This window comes from Mustela nigripes, chromosome 16 (genome assembly GCF_022355385.1).
Source record: "Mustela nigripes isolate SB6536 chromosome 16, MUSNIG.SB6536, whole genome shotgun sequence".
NCBI lineage: Eukaryota > Metazoa > Chordata > Mammalia > Carnivora > Mustelidae > Mustela > Mustela nigripes.
The window spans coordinates 22,733,732-22,753,852 of record NC_081572.1 but is presented as its reverse complement, the minus strand read 5'-3'; the positions used below and the strand labels follow the sequence as shown (position 1 = coordinate 22,753,852).

General features: G+C 54.8%; 1 protein-coding gene across 3 annotated transcripts in view; it reads left to right on the top strand.

Moving 5' to 3' along the window:
- The window catches only part of ARHGAP23 (Rho GTPase activating protein 23), a 78,637-nt gene that overhangs the window by 6,048 nt on the left and 52,468 nt on the right, over positions 1-20,121 (top strand). For 2 of the 3 annotated variants that reach the window (XM_059380152.1, XM_059380150.1), the window contains exon 1: positions 1,868-1,977. The exons of the other annotated variant lie outside the window; for it this stretch is intronic. In XM_059380152.1, the coding sequence (XP_059236135.1) occupies positions 1,915-1,977 (63 nt within the window). In that variant the 5' untranslated portion in view covers positions 1,868-1,914. Of the gene's footprint in view, positions 1-1,867; positions 1,978-20,121 lie in introns of those variants that run through there. 3 annotated transcript variants of the gene reach the window in all.

The window sequence follows — 20,121 nt, the reverse complement described above, 5'->3', positions numbered from 1 at the left end:
CTGTGTCTGAGGGCATCAGGCTCTGGAAAAAGTGAGCCAGGGGCACCCCAGCGGTCACCACCCTCCTCCGCTCCCCCTACAGCCGCAGTTCAGTCTGGACCCCCGGTGCCACTGCTCCCCCCCCTTACAGAGACAGCCCATTTGTTCTGAAAGGGGAGGACCCCTGAGCCAGCGTGGCAGCATCGGAACCCCTGGAGCTACAGGACAGAGGGAGGGAGAAACAGGAACCTTCTTGAAAACCAAGCAAGACAATACAGGCAGTATGATTCGTTACAGTTAGATAGCGGGAAGGACTTCTCAGAAGGGCCAGGGGCAGGGGGTGGGGTGAGGAGTGGGGTGGACAATTCCAGTTGCACATGACCTTGATGAGGCAAGGTGGGGAAGGAAGAGGAGTCATGAAGGGCCCTTCCATCATTATGAGAGCATCCCCTTTCCAAGGGCTGCCAGGGAACTGAAAAGAAATTAAATAAAACGTAAGATTTAAAAACAAGTCGGTATGTTCTTCCTCCGGCTCACAGGATTAGGGACGGCCTAGTGGGTGTCTGGGCCCCTCTTAGCCACTCCAAGACCTGAGTCCTGGTCCTGGGGAGACTTGGAGCTGGCGAGGTAGGCAGGCTTTATGAGGTCTTCTTGCCCCGAGAACGTGGGTTGATTCCCGTGGGTAGAGTCAGCCTTCCACTTTCGTTGCCTGCTTTATCCCAATCCCATTTGTATCTACCTGTGGCCTCTGCCTTCTTTTCTTCATAATCTGGGTGAAGGAATATGGGAGACCTTTAAATCTGCAAGAAGGCATGGGAAAGAGGTAAGCTGAGGCTGTAGGAAATACAGGAAGTAAGGATGTCAGTTAGACAGCAGAGGGACTTTTCAGCAGAAATGAGGGACTGAGGGACCAATTCTTCCTGGTACATCAGGAAATGGCCTGGAGGGGTCCTGCTTAGGGGCAAGGAAATAAAGAACTGGCTCACAACCTCAGGGGCTCTTGGGGCCTACCTTGGAATGAAACCCCAAAGGAAGGTTGTGGGGAGCTTGTGACTGGAAGGCCTGGCGCCATCTCTGCCCTCACTGTTGTCCACGGCAGAGCAGATCTATGGGCTGGTCCAGAAGCCTGGTCCAGAAGCCTGAATCCCAGGCAGGCTGGCTGGCTGGGTGTCTGAAGGGCTGGGGGACCCACCAGCCTCTTTCTTCCAGTCTCCATTTCTCTGCCTTCTTGGGGTCCTGGACAGAGACTCTTGCCTGGGAAGAAGGCCCTAGACAGAGGGGTTAGAGCCCCTGAAGCTCCCACCTGCCCCTACCCTTGTCTGTCCTTGTCTCCACGAGTCTCTGGACAGAAGGCTCCCTAAGCCTTTTTTCCGTCTATCCCTCTCTTCAATCCTGGGTCACTATCTTCGTCTCTGACTTTCTTCTCCTGCACTCTGCACTGTCTCTATCTTGTCTCGGCCTCTGTGATGCTCTCTGTGTCTCTCAGCCGTTGTTTCTGACCACTTCTGTCTGATTGTGTTTCTCTCTGCTTCCCTTTCCTTTCCTTCTTCCATCCCTCTCTCTCCCTGTGCTAGCTCTGGGTTGGGTGCCCTTGTCCTCTTTCCTCCCCCAGCCAGGATCACCATCCATTTGGGCCTGTTCCCAGGAGGCCAGCCCAAATTGTCTCCCTGAGACCACCTCTCTTCCCCAGGCTGCTCTGTCTTCTAGCTCCGGCGCCGGCGCAAAGCCCCGCCTGAGCCCCCTTTATCTGTCAGCTGCTCTGGGGAGAGGTGGCGGGTGCGCCCCGTCGGGAGCGCAGGGGGCGGAGCAAAGGGGCTGGCCCCCCGGGGGGGGGGACACTCCGCGCTCGGCCCCGCCCCCTCCGGCCCCGCCCCTCCCGGGTCCCGGCCCGCGCCCCCAGCAGTGCCCCGGCCGCAGAGCCGCCGCTGCCGCCCGATGAATGGAGTCGCCTTCTGCCTGGTCGGGATCCCGCCCCGCCCGGAGCCCCGGCCCCCTCAGGTGAGGTCGCTGGGCCAGGGGAGGGGGGCGGATCCAGGCGCTGCCGGGGAGCTGGCGCCTCAGGGCCGGGGTCGCGGCGCCCCCGCTCGGCGGGCACCGCCTGGGGCGCACGCCGCGGGCACCGCGGGCACGGCTGCAGGGAACCTGGGCTGGTGGCGGGCCGGGGGAGGGGGCCGGAGCGAGAAGTGCCCCGGGTAGGGGGGCGGGAAGGGGGAAGGCAGGCAGAGGATCGGGACGCATACGGGGCTGCCAGGGCAGAGGGCACCGACCAGGGCGGCGGTGCCAGGCCCCCCGCGGCCGGGCAGCGGGGGCGGGAGGCCCGCGCCTTTTGTCCGGGTTTTTCAGGCGGGGCGTCTGCCGCCGTTTCCTCTGCCCGAGTTTTCGTTTTCCGTTGGCGAGGCCCCGGCACAGCTGGAGGGAGAGGGAGTGGGGGAGGGGGTTCCCGGAGCGGGATGTCCTTGGCCACTGCGGCCGGACACCCCCCTCCCCGCGCCACACTCGCCCCCTGCCGGGCCTGACCGCACGATGAGCTTCAGGGAGCGGGTCTGTCGCTCCACTGGCTCCTGGGAGAAGACAAACGGGCCCCGGGACCCCATGGTCCCGAAGGCTCAGCTGCGTTCCCCTCCGCCCCCTCGGACTGGCTGTGGGTGGGTCTGGGTGCGGGGTGCCAGGGGCATTACTCAGCGCTGGGCTGCTTTGCTTGGGTTCTTTCATCTGCCAGCTGTTGAAGCTGGGGAGGGGCCAGTAAGGACCTCGGGGCCCCTTTGGAGCCAGCCCCCTACCTCCAAGCCTGGTTGACCGGTGCTGGAGTACCCCAACACTGCACCACCCTCCTTCCAAGTTCAAGGGTTGGACGCTGTCTGGCCAGTCCTTTCCCAGGTTGGAAAAGAAGTTGCCTCAGGGTCCAGGTTGCCGTCAAGGTCTGGGCTGAGGCCTCTTCCTCTCCTAACAAGGCTGGAGGACTTAGTGATGCTCTTCCTCAGCTGCCTCCCCCTCTTCCTCCACCCCATGCTGGAGCTGGGGTCTGGTGCTCTGCAAATTCTTTGAGACTGGTGTGTTTCTCAGAAGCTGGACATATGCTCAGTTCTCCCTCAGCCTGGAGCATTCTCTCTTCCCAGACTCTCCCTGCGCCTTTCAGCCAAAGTGTTTCCTAATTACAAACTTGAAATTCAGGATGGACAGGGGGTGGGGGTGGAGGTCATTAAGCCTGAGTCCCATGGATTCACAACCACCCCCAACCACACATACTTCATCACCACCCCCCACCTTGTCCACCCCCACCCCAGGCCCAGCTCGGGGTGGATGGGGTTTGATTCCATGGGGTTCAACCCCCTCTGCCAGGTCAACAGCCTTATTCCCAAAAGTGTCTGCTCTTGCTGAGATGTGCTCATTGGCCTGCGATTTGAATCTCCATTACATAACCAGTCATTTCGCCTCCAAACACAACTCAAAGGCCCCTAGCCCCAGCCTCATCCACTTGCTCCCAAGGTGGTTGGGTCCACCCTTACGTGGCTGGGAACTCCTGTTCCAGCATCTGAGGCCTTGCCTTCCCCTTGGGAATGGTAAGAGCAATAAATCTCTTTTACCTTCAGTGCTGGATTTCAGGACCTCAAAAGCCCTGTGGGTGGGCAGGGTGGGTATTTGGGTCTGAGACCACACAGAAATATTGCCAGGGATGGAACCTGGGTACCCTGATGAGATCTGGGCATAAGGCGAAGCTTTGGGGAAGAGGGTGCTGTTAGGAAGGTGGCTTTGGGACACCATGGGCAGTGGGGTAGGCTTTCAAGGATCCCAGTCCAGGCAGAGAAGGACTGGACCCAGGGAGCAGGCCTTGTGCTGGGCTGCCTGCATGGGGACCTCTCTGCCCCCTCATCAGACTTGCCCTGAGTCCGTGGAGAAGGGATGCAGGAGGCCCCTCTGGTTGCCCAGCGGTGCAGCGGTTTGCTGGGGATGGGAGTGGGATGAGGGATGGTGCTGGTTGCAGAACAGGGCAGGAGTGGGCAGGCGCACGTGTCCTTCATCCTTCATTGCAGGGAATACTTAGAGGGGCTGCCTGGTATGTAAGGTTGAAAGAGACTACAAAGCAGGAGAATGGACTAAGTGATAGGAGGAGGGACTGTAGTTACCAGTAGGGAGAGGCTTTCGAGCGGCAGCCTCCCAGCCTGGCCGGGAACATTCCACAAGGAAGTTTCTTCCAGGATAGTAGGGTAGGTAGATCCCCGTGACACTGGATTCCAAGCAGAGGAATCTGGAGAGATTCATAAGGGATGCAAATATATTCAAATAGACATATACCTTAGTGCCTGGGAAAAAAAAAATGTGTCTTTAAGGAGGTGGGAATTGCTTTACTAATACACCTGATAGTTAAGATGTAGGTAGTAATGACTCTGGGCCAGGATTTATAAAAAATTACTTCCTTTAATCCTCACATCACCTCTGTGATGTACTGTTACTGTCCCCATTTAACAGTTGAGACCACCAAGGCATGGAGAGCTAATAGCTTGGCTTAAATCATATCACTAACAAGTGGCAGAATCTAGGAGGGAATGTGGCGCTCTGGTTGGAGACTCCATGCTATTATCCTGCCATCCTGTTTTTTGAGCTTTCCCTGGTCCCACTGTCACTCCTGCCTTGATCAGGGTCCATCTCGCAGCTACAGCTCAAGAGCAAGGTGAATTTCTTGCTGGTTTGGAGCCTGGTTGCTTGTCTGGAGCCTGGCTGCTTGTAGTCACGCTGGGGCTGGGCAGAGGACTGGAGACCTCAGGCGGCCATCCAGTGTTGGTGGAACCAGCTCATAGACTCCCCCAGCATGCCCACCCCACCCCACCCCAGGCCAACCCATAGCCCTTGGACTGTGGCTCAGTTCATTGGTGTTTCCCTCCCAAAGGGGCATCAGCCCTGCTCTGTTGGCTGCAGGGGTTCAAAGGTGAGATATTGGCTTGGTCAGGGATTTGGACAAAGCCCGGTTTTAATGATCCTGCTCTCCCTCCCTCCCCAGAGACAGCCATGAATAGGGCCTGTGGGAGCTGGCTCTGCCTTTCCCCAGAACCCCCACCCCCTTCAAACAACCCGCCTTTAGATCCAGGCCCCCCTATTTCATGCGATGTGCCAGCTCTTCAGCTGGGCTGTGCCAGCCAGTACCAGGAGAGCATCTCTTCCCCCCTGCTTCAGTGGGACAGCAGGCTGATATGCCCTAAGGACCACACTTAGGGCGAGTTGGAAGCTTGGTGAGAGTGGGATTGTGACCTGTCAGAATGCGTCAGGACTGGAGGGGTCATCATGTTGAACTCCTTCATGCTCTAATGGGGAAACTGAGGCCAGGCAGTACCTAAGGTTAGGTGGCCCAGGAATGGAGGACATGAACCCGGGTGTCCTGATTTCCAGGCTCCCAGGTCTTGCTTTTCTCCACACTATTCTGTCCATGGCGCACCCTGCCCCCTGCCACCACCACCGCCCCTCCCTCCGCCCGGTGCTGGGTTCTGGGACTGGGCCTTGGGACAGAGGGGAGGAGCAGGGAGGAGAGGACAATGTGCCCCGTTCTTCTCTGTGTCCCCAGCGGCCAGCACAGCGCCTGGCACAGGGCGGTTCTCCATAAATGTTTGTGGAGGCTGGGGAGCAGCCCTGCCCCTGGCCTCCCAGGGTGCCCGGCTCTCCCCCTGGCATTGTGACAGTTGGTCTGCACATTAGTCCCCTCTAACATCTTGGAGTTATTTGAGGATAAGGAAAGTAATAAAAGGAGCTACTTCCATAGTGCTTCCCACGAGGTAGGAAGCTACCGAATCACGGTCCCATTTCATTGATGAAGAAACTGACACAAAGAGATTCTGTGGCTTCCTAAGGTCACACAGCTAGTTGTAAGTGGCAGAGCTGAGGGGTGGACTGGGCCCTTCACCTCATTCCCAGCAGCACCAAGGGTGTGGTGGTTGTCTTGGTGTCCACAAGGCCAGCCATGCAGCCGGTACTCAGAGAACGTTTGTTGACTGACTGGTTGACAGAATATGGAGAAACCACAGATTCCTGTAATCTAACTCTTTGGAAGTAGCTGGAGTTGGAGTCTTGGGAAGGAAGCCTAGAGGCACGACATTTTGTTATCTGTTGCGGGAGTGCCTGATCTAAACCCAGACAGGAAAGGAAAGCTCACACCCTCCTTGTTCCCCCGGAATTTTAAGGACATGGTGCTGAGCAATGGGCACATGGGAAAAGACTACAGGCAGGATTAATGAGTCTCGTTACTTTTTCATCTCTCTGGCCCTGAGATCTTCAGCCCAATGCATCACCTTGGATTAGTGAAAGAATCTGCCAGCTTCAGTTGGAGGTTCAAGACAGAGCTTGTCATGGTTCAAGGTTCTGGTTCAGGGCAGTGTCTGATTCAAGGCAGAGCTTGTCATGGCCACCCAGGCACCTTTCCTCCATGGGATGTTGTGGAATTTCTGGCCACCTCCAGTCCTAAGCCTTAGGCCCAGGGTCATCTCCTCCACCCTCCTCCAACACATGTGCCCCTGGGCAGGGGACCTGTTTCCCTCTGACTACCCCTCTGCTCCCCACTTGCTGGTCTGAAATCACATCAGTTACCCGCCATGGCTAGGCCACACGTCATCTGCAGACAAAGACTGGCAGGGAGCTCTCTAAGGAAAAAGAAGACTCAGTGTGGAGGAGTCCTTCTAATACACAGGCAGCCGTGACGGGTGAGAGGCCTGGGCCTGGCGTGGCCTGTTGGCACGTTGGGGGGCAGGTTGGTTGGGCCCTTGCCTCGAGCCTGTTGCAGTCCACATTTCAGCTCCACGCCTTTCTCACTGTGTGATGTGGCCCTCCTGACCAAGTTCTTTGTTTTTAGCCTCTGTTTTCTTACCCCTGAAATAATCTTACCCCTGAAATAATCTCACTGGGAGGATGAAACAAGGTGATAGAGGAAAAGTGGCCGACACCTGGTAATCTCCACTGTTAGTAGCAACAATTGTCAAACAGATGAGAGTCAATGGATGGAAATGAGAATGACCTTCTTAGGGCACAACAAGGAGACGTCAGAGCCAATGAGCTGCTCCTGGAGATAATGAGGCTCCCATCAGTGGAGGTGAGCAGGCACAAGCTGCGCTAGAAAGAATTCAGGCATTGGGTGAAGTGTTGAAAGAGAAACTTTAAGCGCCCTGCTTTGGGATCAGTACCCTATGGTAGGAAGTTAGGGGAGCAGGTGAGAGCTGGTTCTTGTTGCAGGGTACTGGGGAGTGGGGGGGCAGGGCCCCAGCCTCCTGGGAACATGAGAGGTAGACTGCTGTGACTAGGGGACACTGGGAGGCTCCTCTAAGGAGAGGGAGTCCAGGGAGGCTGCCTGGAGGAGGTGTGGAAGGGTAGCTGTGGTTCTGAAGGATGGGAGAAGAAGAAGGCCATTGCAGGCCTGGGCACGCTTGGTGTTTGAGGGGCAGGGAAGCCCCTAGGCTACCAGTCCTGAAGTCAGCTCCAAAGCTCCTGGCTACCCAATGGGGTATGGTGGTGGCAGAGGGGGACCTGCTGGCTCCCTGTCCTCCCACGCCTCAGCCTCTTCTTGAGGAGCCAGGCCTGCTCCCAGTGGCAAAGAGCTGTGGCTTGTAAAGAGCGGAACTGGGGAAAGAAAGACTTCTTATGTCCAGTGCCTTTGGGGGCGTCTGGGGGTCGAGGGAACAGTGGGGCTTTTGTGCCCAGCCTCCGGGAATCTGGCCGAGGAGGAGCTGTCTCTGGATCTGGCTGGGCCCTCAGCAGGCAGGTCCTCTTTGAAGTGACCCTTTCAAAGCTCAGCCTGAATCCCTGGGAGGGGAGACCGCTCAGGGCGGGGCTTAGGGATGACCAAGACCGGCAAGCCAAGCATGGAAAGACCCAGTGCCAGCCTCTTTGCGAAGGCAGGCTGGTAGGAGGGGTGTGGGCTGGAGAAATGTGGCCAGGCTGCGGCGGGGCGGGGGCATGTGGGAGCCATGTAGGAGGACAGCACTCCAGGGGTCTTGGCCCCCGAGTGTGGGTTAATATAGGGAAGGACAGAGTTCACCTTGGCCTTGTGCCTGGTTTCTATCAGTCCCCAGATTGATTACTGTCTGATTCTGGGCTCCTAAGTCCACAGCTGTGTCTTCCTTTTTAACTTCCTCAGGGAGCATGAGAACACCCCTTGGAAAGAATCTGTTGCCAGCACGGGACTTAGAGCCCCTGGGAGGAGGGACAGGGGCAGTCTGGCCTATTGGAGATTTTCCTGCTCCTGAGAACCCCCCGAAAGGCTGGAGTGGAGACCCCCACCTTCTACCACAGTTTCCTTCATTCTCAATGTGGAGGAAACTCTGTATTGTTCTCTAAGAGAAAGGGTGGGAGGGAGAGCGAAGCCAGCCAGAGAGGGGGCATCTTGGAAAATTTCAACTGGAGGGATCTTAAAGGTCCCCCTCCCCCACCAACCTGGCCACCTGGCCCCCGCCTCCACATTTGACTCATGGCAGAGCTGAGGCTTAGAGAAAGGCCAAGGCCAAAGTGAGGAGGCAGAGGGGGAGGGACAGTCTGAAGTGGGAGGAAGATGGAGGATGAAAGCCAGGTGGGGACAGGGCTCAGGCAGCTGAGTTGTATGTGATCCCAGGGTAGTGGAGAAGTTCCCAGAGTCTCTTCAGCTCGACTCTGCTATGATTCCATGAAAGGAGGCTGTTGGTGAAATTTTGGGGGCTGAGCAGTGGACAGTGGCACAAGACAGCCCAAGGTGAGAGCCCTACCCCACCCTGAGGCTCTTTTCTCGTTCATGGCCCCACGCCCTGACCTCTGGGCATCATGGCACTCTCTATACTCGAGAAGATTCTTCTAAATCTCCCTTTCCTCTTCTGAGGGTGTGGCCCCTGGTTCCTCCCCAAGAGAGGGGGAGGAGGGAGCTGAGCACCCCAGGCCCTGATGGGGGGCTGTGGGCGGTTCTGGTACTCTCCTGTATCTTGCACTGGCATCTGCAGAGCTGAGCCTTCATTAACTCTAATGAATCCTTGGCACCATGCCCTCCCTCTGGCCTGAAGTTTCTGGTAGGAGTGAGGGGACAGCTGGATTGAACCTAGAGCCCAGGAGGTGGAGGGGTGTCTGCAAGAGGGAAGTGGGAGGCAGGAAATGGGGGCCAAGCAGCAAGACTGAGACTGCTGTGGGGAAGAAAAAACAGCCCCCCTTTCTTCCCCACTGGGACCTTTTCCTCCCAGATGCTTAGGTCCCCACCGTGCTGGCTGAAGGGTTAGCTTCGAGACTGGGTGTGGCCTGGGACAGTGAAGATATTCCCAGGCTTGGCCTATACATAGAGTGTCTCTCCGCTCCCTAATGTCATGGGGGTGGGGGCAGGAGAAGGACCTGACTCCAGGAATTGGAAAATCAGACAGCGGCCAGATCTTAATGCAAACTGATCTTCTTTCATCTGGTGGCTATTTCCTATGTAGGGTCAGCGTTCACAGCTCTCTCTGTGGGTCTTGGGATCCAGATGAGTATATGACACAGCCCCTGCCCTTCATTGGTTCATTGTCTGCTTTTCCTGCCACCCAAAAGTTTCACGAAGATCTCATAACCACGTTATGTTTGTTTCTATACTGTCTGCAAGTCCAGAACATTCTTTGCTGCCCCTCGCCCAAATTATTAACATAAACGTGGCCTAGCCTAACTGGGGAGTCAGACAGAAGCAGGCACAAGGGAATGGCTTCACTGCGACATCATCTGAGTGTGAATGTGGTCATAAAGCTAGGAAGAAGGGTTTCATGGTGCAAAGAGTGTTGGAGGGTAGAATTCCCACAGGGGTTTGTAAAAAACCAGTTGGTGATAAGATTAATCGCCTTTCTCTCATCTCCTGTTTCCAAACCTATCGTTAGGTGGAAGATTCTTTTAGGAAATTCCTTTTGATCGTTTTCAAGGGCCATCGTGTGGAGGTTGTATATTTACAGAGCCTAGAGCTGAGACTCGGAGAGGGGTAGACAACTTCACCAAAGGTCACCTAGCATCTGCATTTAAATCTACGTCTTTCTGAATCCTAAGCCCGGCTTGCGGCTTGAGATCTCTGCTACATTCCTCCACAAGAAAAAGCCTGGAGGATACCCATCCCACTCTGGGAAGGTGGTCCCTTCCCCTGGTCCCCTCCTGAGCCTTGAAATCCAAGGAGGTGTTGATAGATATGGGCAAACCCCGCTGCCTCTTCTAAAGATGCTCCAGCTCTGAGGGAAGAAGGCTCCACTGAGGCTTGCCAAGGCTTGATAGGATGTCTTGGGGGGTGCAGGTTGTGGAGGAGAGAGAGTGGTATTCCAGACAGAAAGATCCAGCATGAGTAAAGGCAAGGTGTGAAATAGCCTGGCCTCTTTTGGCATCAATGAGTGCAAGATCGAGAGTAGAGTTGAGATTGTCAAGGCCAAGGAATGGCAAATCCTACCCCTCCCTGCCACCATCATGGCAGACCCCTCATGCCATACGAAGGAGCTTGACTTGCTGCCATAAATACTTTGGAGTCGTGGAAGGGTGTCAGGCAGTGGAGGCAGCAGACCAAGTGAGAGATGATGAGGGCTGAAACTGAAGGTAGGGGGAGAGGACAGGGTAGGAGTAGGACTTATCACCCTCTTCCCCTTTCTAGAAACTTGACATACCATCTCTTCCCCTTCTCTGATAAACCCTTCCCTGCCGTCTCTATTTTTTAAACTCCTATTCATCCCTCATTGCCCAGTTCAGATATTCTCCTTTGTAAGCCCCCAACCCTAACCCCATTTCCTCAAATATATGGGAACTTCCTCCTCTGGGCAGTGGATCTTAAGCTTCACGAGGGTGTTGCTCCCTGCTTTATCTGCAGCTTCTAGACCAGGACTTGCTGATTGGATGTGCTGACTGATGAGCAAACATTCCCGTAGCACTTAGTATGCATTGTGAGAACAACAACATAATAATAGGAATATTGGTGACAACTAACATTAATTTTTTTAAAGATTTTATTTGTTTATTAGAGAGAGAGAGCATGAGCAGGAGGAGGGAGAGGGAGAAGCAGACTCCTCACTGAGCAGGGAGCCCAACTCAGGGCTCCATCCCATGATGCCAGGATTATGACCTGAGCTGAAGGCAGGTACTTAACCTACTGAGCCACCCAGGGGTCCCACAACTAACATTTATCGAGCATTTTGGTGCCAGACACTGCTGTGCCAAGCATATTGCATACACTATCTCTCTAATTTTGCACAACCCCATAGGAATAGATTATTTCTGTTTTATAACTGTAGAAATCTCAGGTTAGTAACTAGTCCAAGGACACACAGCTAAGAGGTGGACAAGTTGGGGGTTCAAACCCAGATTCCTGGGGCTCCTGGGCGGTTCAGTGGGTTGAGCCACTGCCTTCGGCTCAGGTCATGATCTCAGTGTCCTGGGATCCAGCCCCACATCAGGTTCTCTGCTCAGCGGAGAGCCTGCTTCCCCCCACTTCCACTCTGCCTGCCTCTCTGCCTACTTGTGATCTCTGTCAAATAAATAAATTTTTTAAAATATTAAAAAAAATCCAACCCAGATTCCTCTGAATCCTATTTAGGAATGCTTATTTATTTATTTTTAAAGATTTTATTTATTTATTTGAGAGAGAGAGAGCACAGAGGGGGAGTGAGAGGGAGACACCAATTCCCTGCTGAGCAGAGAGCCCATAGAGGGCTCTATCCCAGGACCCTGAGACCACAACCCGAGCAGAAGGCAGACACCCAACTGCCTGAGCCCCCCAGGTGCCCCTGTTTAGGAAGGTTTAGACACTATGCTTTATAACCTTTTTGTTGCATGCCTGTCTCTTCATAAAATCAGGATTGTATCAGGATTGTTTTTGTGGACTACTGAGCTCAGATTTGTTCAGCAATTCAGATGTGTCAAGCACTCAACAAGTCCTCTCAGGGGCCCCATTGACAACTGAGACGGCAGAGGCTTGGAGAGGGAAACCACTTGACTGGGGTCACAGAGCTGGGAGCTGATCTGAGTTCTCTTTGACTCCTCACCCTCGGTGACACCTACTCAGTAGTCCCAGAATGGGACTGGGGGCTGAGCTCTGAGGTTGGCTGACTCCTTTGGGGACACAGAAGGGGCAGGGCTAGGCCAGGGACCTAGTCTCCTACCCCGAGGCCAGTGTGCTCCCTCATTGATGAGCAGAGGGAGTGCCGAGGCAGGCCTGAGGGCCTCGTAATTTCCCAAGTGCCAGCCATCTGTCAGACAGGTGAGCTCCAACGGGGCGGAACTGGCCTGGCGCTGGGGTGGGAGGGCCGGTGTCTTACGGCGGCAGAGCCTTACGGGGCCTTGACGGAAGAAGGTGAGAGGCCTCCACTGGGGTCAGGGCATCAGTGGGATATCAGCCATGGGGTGACCCTAAAGACCTCCAGCCGCCGGGGTGGGAGCAGTTGTGAGCCGGGGCCGGGCTTCGGCGCTGGTTCCCAGACCTGCCGAGACCAGCCAATCGGATAAGCGTGCTGCGCTCTGTTTGCATTGCTATTTGCATGACCACGCCCCTTCGTCCCGGCAGCTGGGCTTCGACTCCCCTGCGCGCCTCCCAGGCCCCCGCAGTGTTTCTGGCCCCTGATGCAGGGCTGGCGTGGGCGGACTGGGGCTGGGGCTGGGGGCTGCGGGGCGGGCTGGGCCGACCTGGGCTGCCAGCCTGGCCGCACTATTCATAGCTCCGGCTGGCGTAGTTCGCATACTTGGCGTTTCTTACGTCTGGCTGGCCTGAGGCTGCCGCCTCTCCGCGCTCCTCCCTCCCTGCTCCCCTGTCCTTACCTTCTCACCCCCTCCTTTCCCGGCCTCTTCCCCCGCTCCTGCCCCTTCGACCTCTCTGCCAGTCTTCAGAAATCTAGAGGTGGCCCAGCCCACAGGAGGAAACTGAGGCCCAGAGAGTGGGCGTGTCTTTCGACCTGGCCTCCAGGGAGAAACTGGTAGTAATGAGGCGTGTAATGAGGTGGCTAAGAGCCTGGGCTCTGCCCGCAGACGGACCTGGGCTTGAGTCAGAGCTGCCACCCCGCGGGACCCTGGCAAGTTCTTGAGCTTGTGGTCGGGGGAAGTTTTTCAGAAACAGTCAAGCTGAGATCTGGAGAAGGGATCTTGGGTTAAGAGAAGATAGGGGTGGGGGAGAGGGATCTGTGGATGTGGAGGGTCAGCCCTGCCTGGGTGGACAAGGGCCTGGCCAGCTGGGCTTGGGGGACAGAGGACACCGAAAGAGGATTGGAGCAGCTTCCCTCTTTTCCCCACCTCTTACTCCCTTATTCTAGTACCCCCACTTTCAGGATCCCATTCCCACTGAGGAAGGTGTGGGGTACAAAAAGATGGCCAGAGATCTGAAGCAGCCTCTGCCCTACATAGTTTCCCCCTGGAGACAGTGTTCTGGCCAATGTGGACTCTCTCTAAAGAGAGGCTCATTTATTCCTTCGCATTCAGAAACATTGCCACACACAGTCATAAATATATACACACTAACTCAAGAGTGATACAGGAATCTGACCCAGTCTGGGGTCCAGGGGAGGTGTCTCTGGGGAAATGACTTTTTTGCTGAGAACTACAGGGTGGATAGGAATTAATTAGGGTGTGGTTTGGTGAGGCAGGGAGGGAGCTGGGCAAGAGAGAACAGCATTCCAGAAAGAGCATGTGCAAAGGGCCTGAGGCTGGAACCTAAAGGCATTGGAAGTAGACCAGGGTAGCAGAATATGGGGGCGGGGGTGTAGTGTACATGCAACCTGGAGGCCTGTCCCACAGGGCCTGGTGGTCACAACTTTAAAACAATGAGTCTGGACCAGAGGAATGGTGGCAGCTTGGAAGAGAGTGGTGAACATGGTTAACTGCTGAAGGAGTCATTTGGGAAGCAGGGTCCTCTGATGGGTGGGATGTGGGGCTTTCTAGGCCGTAAAACCTCCAATTTGTTGATTCCCAGAATGCTTTCCCAGTAACTTTGTCAGGCCGGTATCCCTGAAGAAGTAAGAAAGGCTGAGGGACCTAGAGGCAGAAAAGGGCTAGGACCAGTACCAGTGGCAAGTGTGATGTACTCTTCATAGCAGCCTTCATGCTGGGATAGTGATCTCTCTCTCACTAACCCCATGTCTCCCATCGCTCAGTGCCCTGGCTCCAATCATTCCCTACCTAGTACCAGATAGGACGGGGGCTCTGAGGGGTTGGGGTGGCAAGTTGGTGTGTGTCACACTTGTCCCAAGAGGCTGCTCTGCTGTTCAATGAGGGAAGGCATGCATAGAGTGCCTGGCATATAGTAAGGGTTCGATCTTAATTTCTGCTGTGACATTTACCATGTCCCAGACTCAGGGCCAGGCAAGCAGCGGAGGGGTAGGATCTGGGGTTGGGGGACCAAAGCGATGCCATCTGTCTTCTGACTGCAGAGTCCAACCCCAAAACCATCATGGCTGCCTCGCAGACAGGAGCCAAGCAAGGTGGTTTGTCCCTGCAGAGCTACCATCCCCTGCACCCTTCCAGCTGCCTCTGAGGCAGCCTGGGCTGGATTAGGGAGAGGTTCAGCTCAAAGGCTGGGTGAAGGGATGACCTGGACAGGTTAGGCAGGGCCTGGGGGGAGGGGGTGGGTGGTTTCAGGGGTGGGGCTGAGAGCCTCTCCCTGCCAGGGAGCCCCAAGTACCCTGGGGGAGACTTTCGGAATTTGCCGAGACCTGCCCTGGGAGGGGATGTGGTCTCAGCTTGAGTAGGACGAGCTCTCCCCTGAAAGAAACCAGTGGGTGCACCTGTTGTCTCTGCCCAGGTGCTCAGACAACGGGAAAAGTTTCCGGAGAGGATTGTGTGGGGCCACAGGGAGAGTCAGTCCCAGAGCTCTCCTCCAGTGTGGTCCAGTGTGGAGGAGCAGAACGGATAGCATTTTGGAGCAGAGTCTTTGCAAGTATTCTTCTGCCTTCAGGAATGACTGCCTGCCCTGAATATGACCTAGACTGCAAAGGGGCTCTGGCCTCTCTCCAGTACCCCTTGACCAAAGGAAACCCTCCTTAAGGTCTCGCGGTCACTCCGTCCTTCTGCAGGGAACCCTGCTCTTCTGTATGAGATGGGGAGGGGTGATCCTGGGGCGTGGTAGCGGGCTGAGGGGCTTGGAGAAGGCAGTGGGGAGGGGTGGGTGGAGGGATGAAGGCACCCCGCCCACTCGGAGCTGTGAAGGAAGAAAAGCATGCCGGACCTGGGCCAGCAGGGGGCTCTGCTGCACATGGGACCCGCCTGCATCTCGGACAAGAACGCGCACCCTTCAGTGGGTAGGGATGTTTTTCTTGGAGTGTTTGCATGAGAAAGCATTTGAGAATAGGGACTTGCCTCCGCGTTACGCCCTTGCGCACACGTGTTTGTGTGTGTGTGTGTGTGTGTGTGTGTGTGTGTGTTACAGGTGCTGTGTAAGTTGGGAACAGACGTGTGTGCTGAGGTGGGGAGGCCTCAAGGGGCGGGAACCCCACAGTCCGGCGGCTTTTGCTAGGGAAACTCTTCCAAAGTTGTGACGCCTTAGGATGATGTGACATCCCGAGAGTTGGGGTATCCATGGGTCCATCCATGCCAAGGACTTACTGGGTGCAAGGGTCAGACTCCCCTGGCACCCTGAGAGCTCCTATTCAGGCTACTAGGGCCCCAAAGGTGACAATAGGGACTCGGAGAAGGCATAACGGAGAGGGGTGGGAGGGCAAGGTTGTCCAGACAGGAGGTTGTCCAGCTATCCTGGGCAAACTCTGTGGGCAGGGCCTGCTCTTAGGCCCCCGGGGGAGACCTGTTCATTTGTCCCACCTTCTTTCAACAACGTCCTTCAGATGGGAGTTTCAATAGGACTTCATCCTTTCTGTGGTAAAACACATGTACTATGCAATTGACCATTTCCAGTGGACAGTTCAGGGGCATGAAGCACATTCCTGTTGCACAACCCTCCCCCTCACTGCCGTCCATCTCTCGGACTTTGCCATCTTCCGAAACCGAAGCTCTGTGCCCATTAAACAGTCCCTGACTTCCCCCTTTCCTTTGGCAGCCACCGTTCTGTCTTCTGCCTCCTGGCATCCAGGTAGCTCGTCTAAGCAGAATCATGTAACGTCTGTCCTTCTGTTCCCACCTTATTTCACTAAGCGTAACGTCTTCCAGGTTCATCCATGTTGTGATTTCCTTCCTTTTTAAGACCAAATAAATTGTCTCGTATGGATTTACCGCGTCCTGTTTACCCGTTCACGCACCAGTGGGTGTTTGGATTGTTTCCACCTTTTGGCTGTTGCAAATCTTGCCGCCACGGATGTGGGTGTACGCATACTGCTTTGAGTCCCCATTGCCACTCCTTTAGGAGACATAGCCAGAATTGCTACGTCTATGGTAATTCTGTGTAATTTTAGGAGGACCAAGCCATACTGTTTTTCCACAGCAATGGCACCATTTTGCATTCCACCAGCAAAGCATATGCAGGTTCCAATTTCTCCACATCCTCCCCAGGAACAACTCATTTTTGAGAGCCTGCGGTGTACGAAGCATTCTAGTAGTACAAATCCACTTCTGAAAAGTTGTCCTTAGGAAGCTCTCAGGCTAATAAGAGAGACATGGGACATACCCTTGAGCAGCCTCCAATCTGAGGGGAAAGACCCAGGCTGTGACCTCTGGGAGACCCTGGACAGATAATGGGATGAAAACACGAAACATAACAATGAAACCCTGTCTGTTCTCAGGGAGCTCCCAGTCTGATGGAGGAGGCGTAGCTTCTTCCCTCTGGGGAGTCCCACGTGGGCCCAGACACCAGAATGGATACATGGAGGGTGAGCACTGAGACAGTCAAGGGCCGCTGAGTGGAATAAATCAGGGGGTGGAGAGGGCTTGCGGTGGGCCCTGTCCCACTCCAGCCTGTGGTTGCCCGGGCAATGGCCCTCCTGTTTACTTTGTGGCTGGTTCCAGACTCACCCTTTTCTGCAAGTGCTCATTTCCCACCAGAAGGAAAGATGCTCTTTAGTCTCCCCTCTCTCTGCTGTCCCTGAGGAGGGGACTGGCTCTCCTGCTGGGTGGAGGCTCTGCCAGCCTGGCACCTTGGCTGTGTCCCTTGCCTGCCGGGGTCTCACGTTGCCTCCTTCCCCACTCCCAAAGGGCCAAAGTTCTGCTATGGCATTGGGGCCTTCTGCTGATGCCTCCCTGCCTGGGGGGCGCTGGGGCATGTGGAAGCCTGTAAGGGGCTGGCAGTGGGAGGGGGAGATGAAGCCCAGGTGAAGGGGTTCACCCGGGTCTGTGCAGACCTCCCTGAGTGTCTGCCCATGTTGCTGGGCCCGTGCGTACACTTGGTTGGGTTGTCGGCCTGTCTGACTGTGAGTGTGGCTGGATGGGAGAGAGTGTGAATATCCAAAAGACAATCAAAACAGTTTGCATTGCCTTGGAGGGCATTATGCTAAGTGAAGCAAGTTAAACAGAGACACATATTGCCTGGTCTCACTTATATGTGGAGTCTAAAACAAAAACAACAACAAAAACTGAGCTCAAAGATACAGAGAACAGATATTGGTTACTAGAGGCAGGGGCTTGGGGTGGGCAAAATGGGTGAAGGGTGTCCAAAGGTACAAATTTGGGGTGCCAGGGTGGCTCAGTCAGTTAAGTGTCTGCCTTCGGCTCAGGTCATGATCCCAGGGTCCTTGGGATCGAGCCCCACATCAGGCTCTCTGCTCAGCAGGGAGCCTGCTTCCTCCTCTCTCTCTCTGCCTGCCTCTCTGTCTACTTGTGATCTCTGTCTGTCAAATAAATAAATAAAAATCTTAATAAATAAATTGTTATTTAATAAAAAGTACAAACTTCCAGTTATAAAATAAATAAGTCACAGGGATATAATATAGGGCATGATGATTCTAGTTAATAATGCGGAATTGCATATTTGAAAGTTGCTAAGAGAGTAAGATCTTAAAAGTTCTTAACCAACTGATTCACCCAGGCGCCCCAAGATCTTAAAAGTTCTTATCACAAGAAAGAAACTTTTATTACGATGTGCGGTGATAGGTGTTAAGTAGACTTAATGTGGTGATCATTTCGCAATATATACAAATAGTGAATCATTAGTTTGCACCCCTGAAACTAATATGTGTCTCAATTATACCTCAATAAAGAAAAAAAAAAACCAGCCCAAACCAGCTTGCATTTCTTGAACCCCTACTATGTGCTTAGGACCTGTGCTAAGGACTTTCTTTAAATTACTTTGTTTTCCCAACAACCTATGAGGTTGGCAAGGAGTGTCATTCCCATTTTACGGGTGAGGATCAGAGGCTCAAAGAAGTGAAATAACTTGCCCAAGGTCTCATAGCCAGGGAGCGGTAGAGATCCAACTCAGACCTAGAGGTCAAGGACTCCAGAAGTCTCCAGAGCCCGTATGCTGGCCCCTGAGCCTCTGGAATAACTGGGGATTCTGGTTGCTGAGGTCGTGTCCATCTCTCCTTGAGATGGCAGTGGGACTCCTGGGAGGGCAAGTGCTTCCTTCTCCCTTTCCTCCTCCAGCCTTCCTCGGCTCTGGCCCAGTTTGAGGGTAGGAGAGGAGCGTATAGCAAATACCCCAACTCAGGGCAAGCCTGGCTCTGGATGGGGAGAGCATGAGGTCTGGAGAGACCCTTTGGACCACCCTCTGCTCCATAGGCTGGACTGAGGGAGGTCCCCAGGCCCCCAGTGACGCAGGGTTATGGCACACCGAGCTTGCTGAAGACGCAGGCTTGCTGGGCCGGCTCATCAGCTTGGCCTGTTAAGGCATGCCACGACTGCTTACAAGCAGTGCTGGGAACCAGGCCTCTGAATGGGGCAAAGGGGTGGAGGAGGACGGGGAGGGGGGGGGGGGCCACTCTTGAGCAGGGAGACTGGGGCAGGGGTCAGAGGCCCAGGCGTGGGCTGGGCTGGCATGCCTTGGGTATCACATTGCCGGCATGCCTGGGATGGACGGGGACTGGCGGTGGATTTGCTCTGTCTGTGTATGAGATCGTGGGGTGGTTATAGAGGTGAATATATGGGACCTGTCAGAGAGTCATAAATGGGGGAGATTCTCTCCAGGTAGGGGCACTGTTTGTCATGTTTTGGGGATCTACATCTGAGAGGAGGCACTAATTAGGCAAGAAAGAAAAAGAGAAAGAAAAGTAGGCAAAGTGACCCTGAGCTCCTCTCTCTCACTTCCTGAACCACAGGCCTTTAGTGCTATGCTTCTCTCTCTTTTCTTTTCTTTTTTTTTTTTAACACCCAATGTGAAGCCTAACAAATCTACAACCTACGACCTTGAGATCAAGACCCGAGCTGAGATCAAGAGTCAGACACCTAACCAACTGAACCACACAGGCGCCCCTGTTTCTCCTCTTCTTACATGCCTTGACCCTTGGGCCCCAGAATGCTCTCCTCTTTCCCAGTTCCTGCTTGTCAGGCTGGCCCTACAGTCTTCTTCTGTAGCCCAGGCCATCCTCTTCTTGATGGTCTAACCCGGAAGGCCCCTGACCTTGCCCTCAAGCAAACCGCCCCCTCATAGAGAGATGCAGCTCTGACACAGGGACTCCCTTGGTATGTGGGGGTCTCCCTTGGTGGGGATGATGACAACGGGCTCAGGCCCGGATTGGAACTTGGGGGCTCCTAAAGGTTTCAGGGGCTGGGATGCTAGTAGAACTATGAGCACCCTGAGATCAAGGTGTGTACTTATTCTCCAAGGTGTCCCAGCCCTTGGCCAGGCTCTTGGCCCACAGCAGGCACTCAAGACATGGTTGTCGAATGGATAAACAAGAGGGGGAATAGAAAGAGATCTGAGTTAGTCTGGGATCGGGGTTCAGCTTAGTAAAAGTGACATCTTGAGTCAGGCACTTGCCCTCTTCGAGCCTCAGTTTCTGCATCTGACGAATGGTGGAACACAATCCCTGAATAGCCAACTTAGGGTAAAGGCTGCATGAAATCCAGTGAAAGTGCCTTCAAACAGTAAAGAATGATGATCTCATTTTGGAGAGAAGACTGGACGCCCTCCCCTTGGAGGCGCAGCCCCCGAGAGCTCTATCCCAGGGACCCTCAGCAAGATGAAGTTGAATGGATTTTGCAAGCTGGTCAAACTAGAGGATGATGGGAGGGACTGCTCAGCGGGGTAATTCCTGATTTGGGGGGAGGAAGCTGGGGAGGGTGCAGGGGAGGAGGACTCACACCAGGCAGGAAGGCTTGGAATAGAATCTCAGCACCGCCTGGTATTTCCCAGCCCTGGGCCCC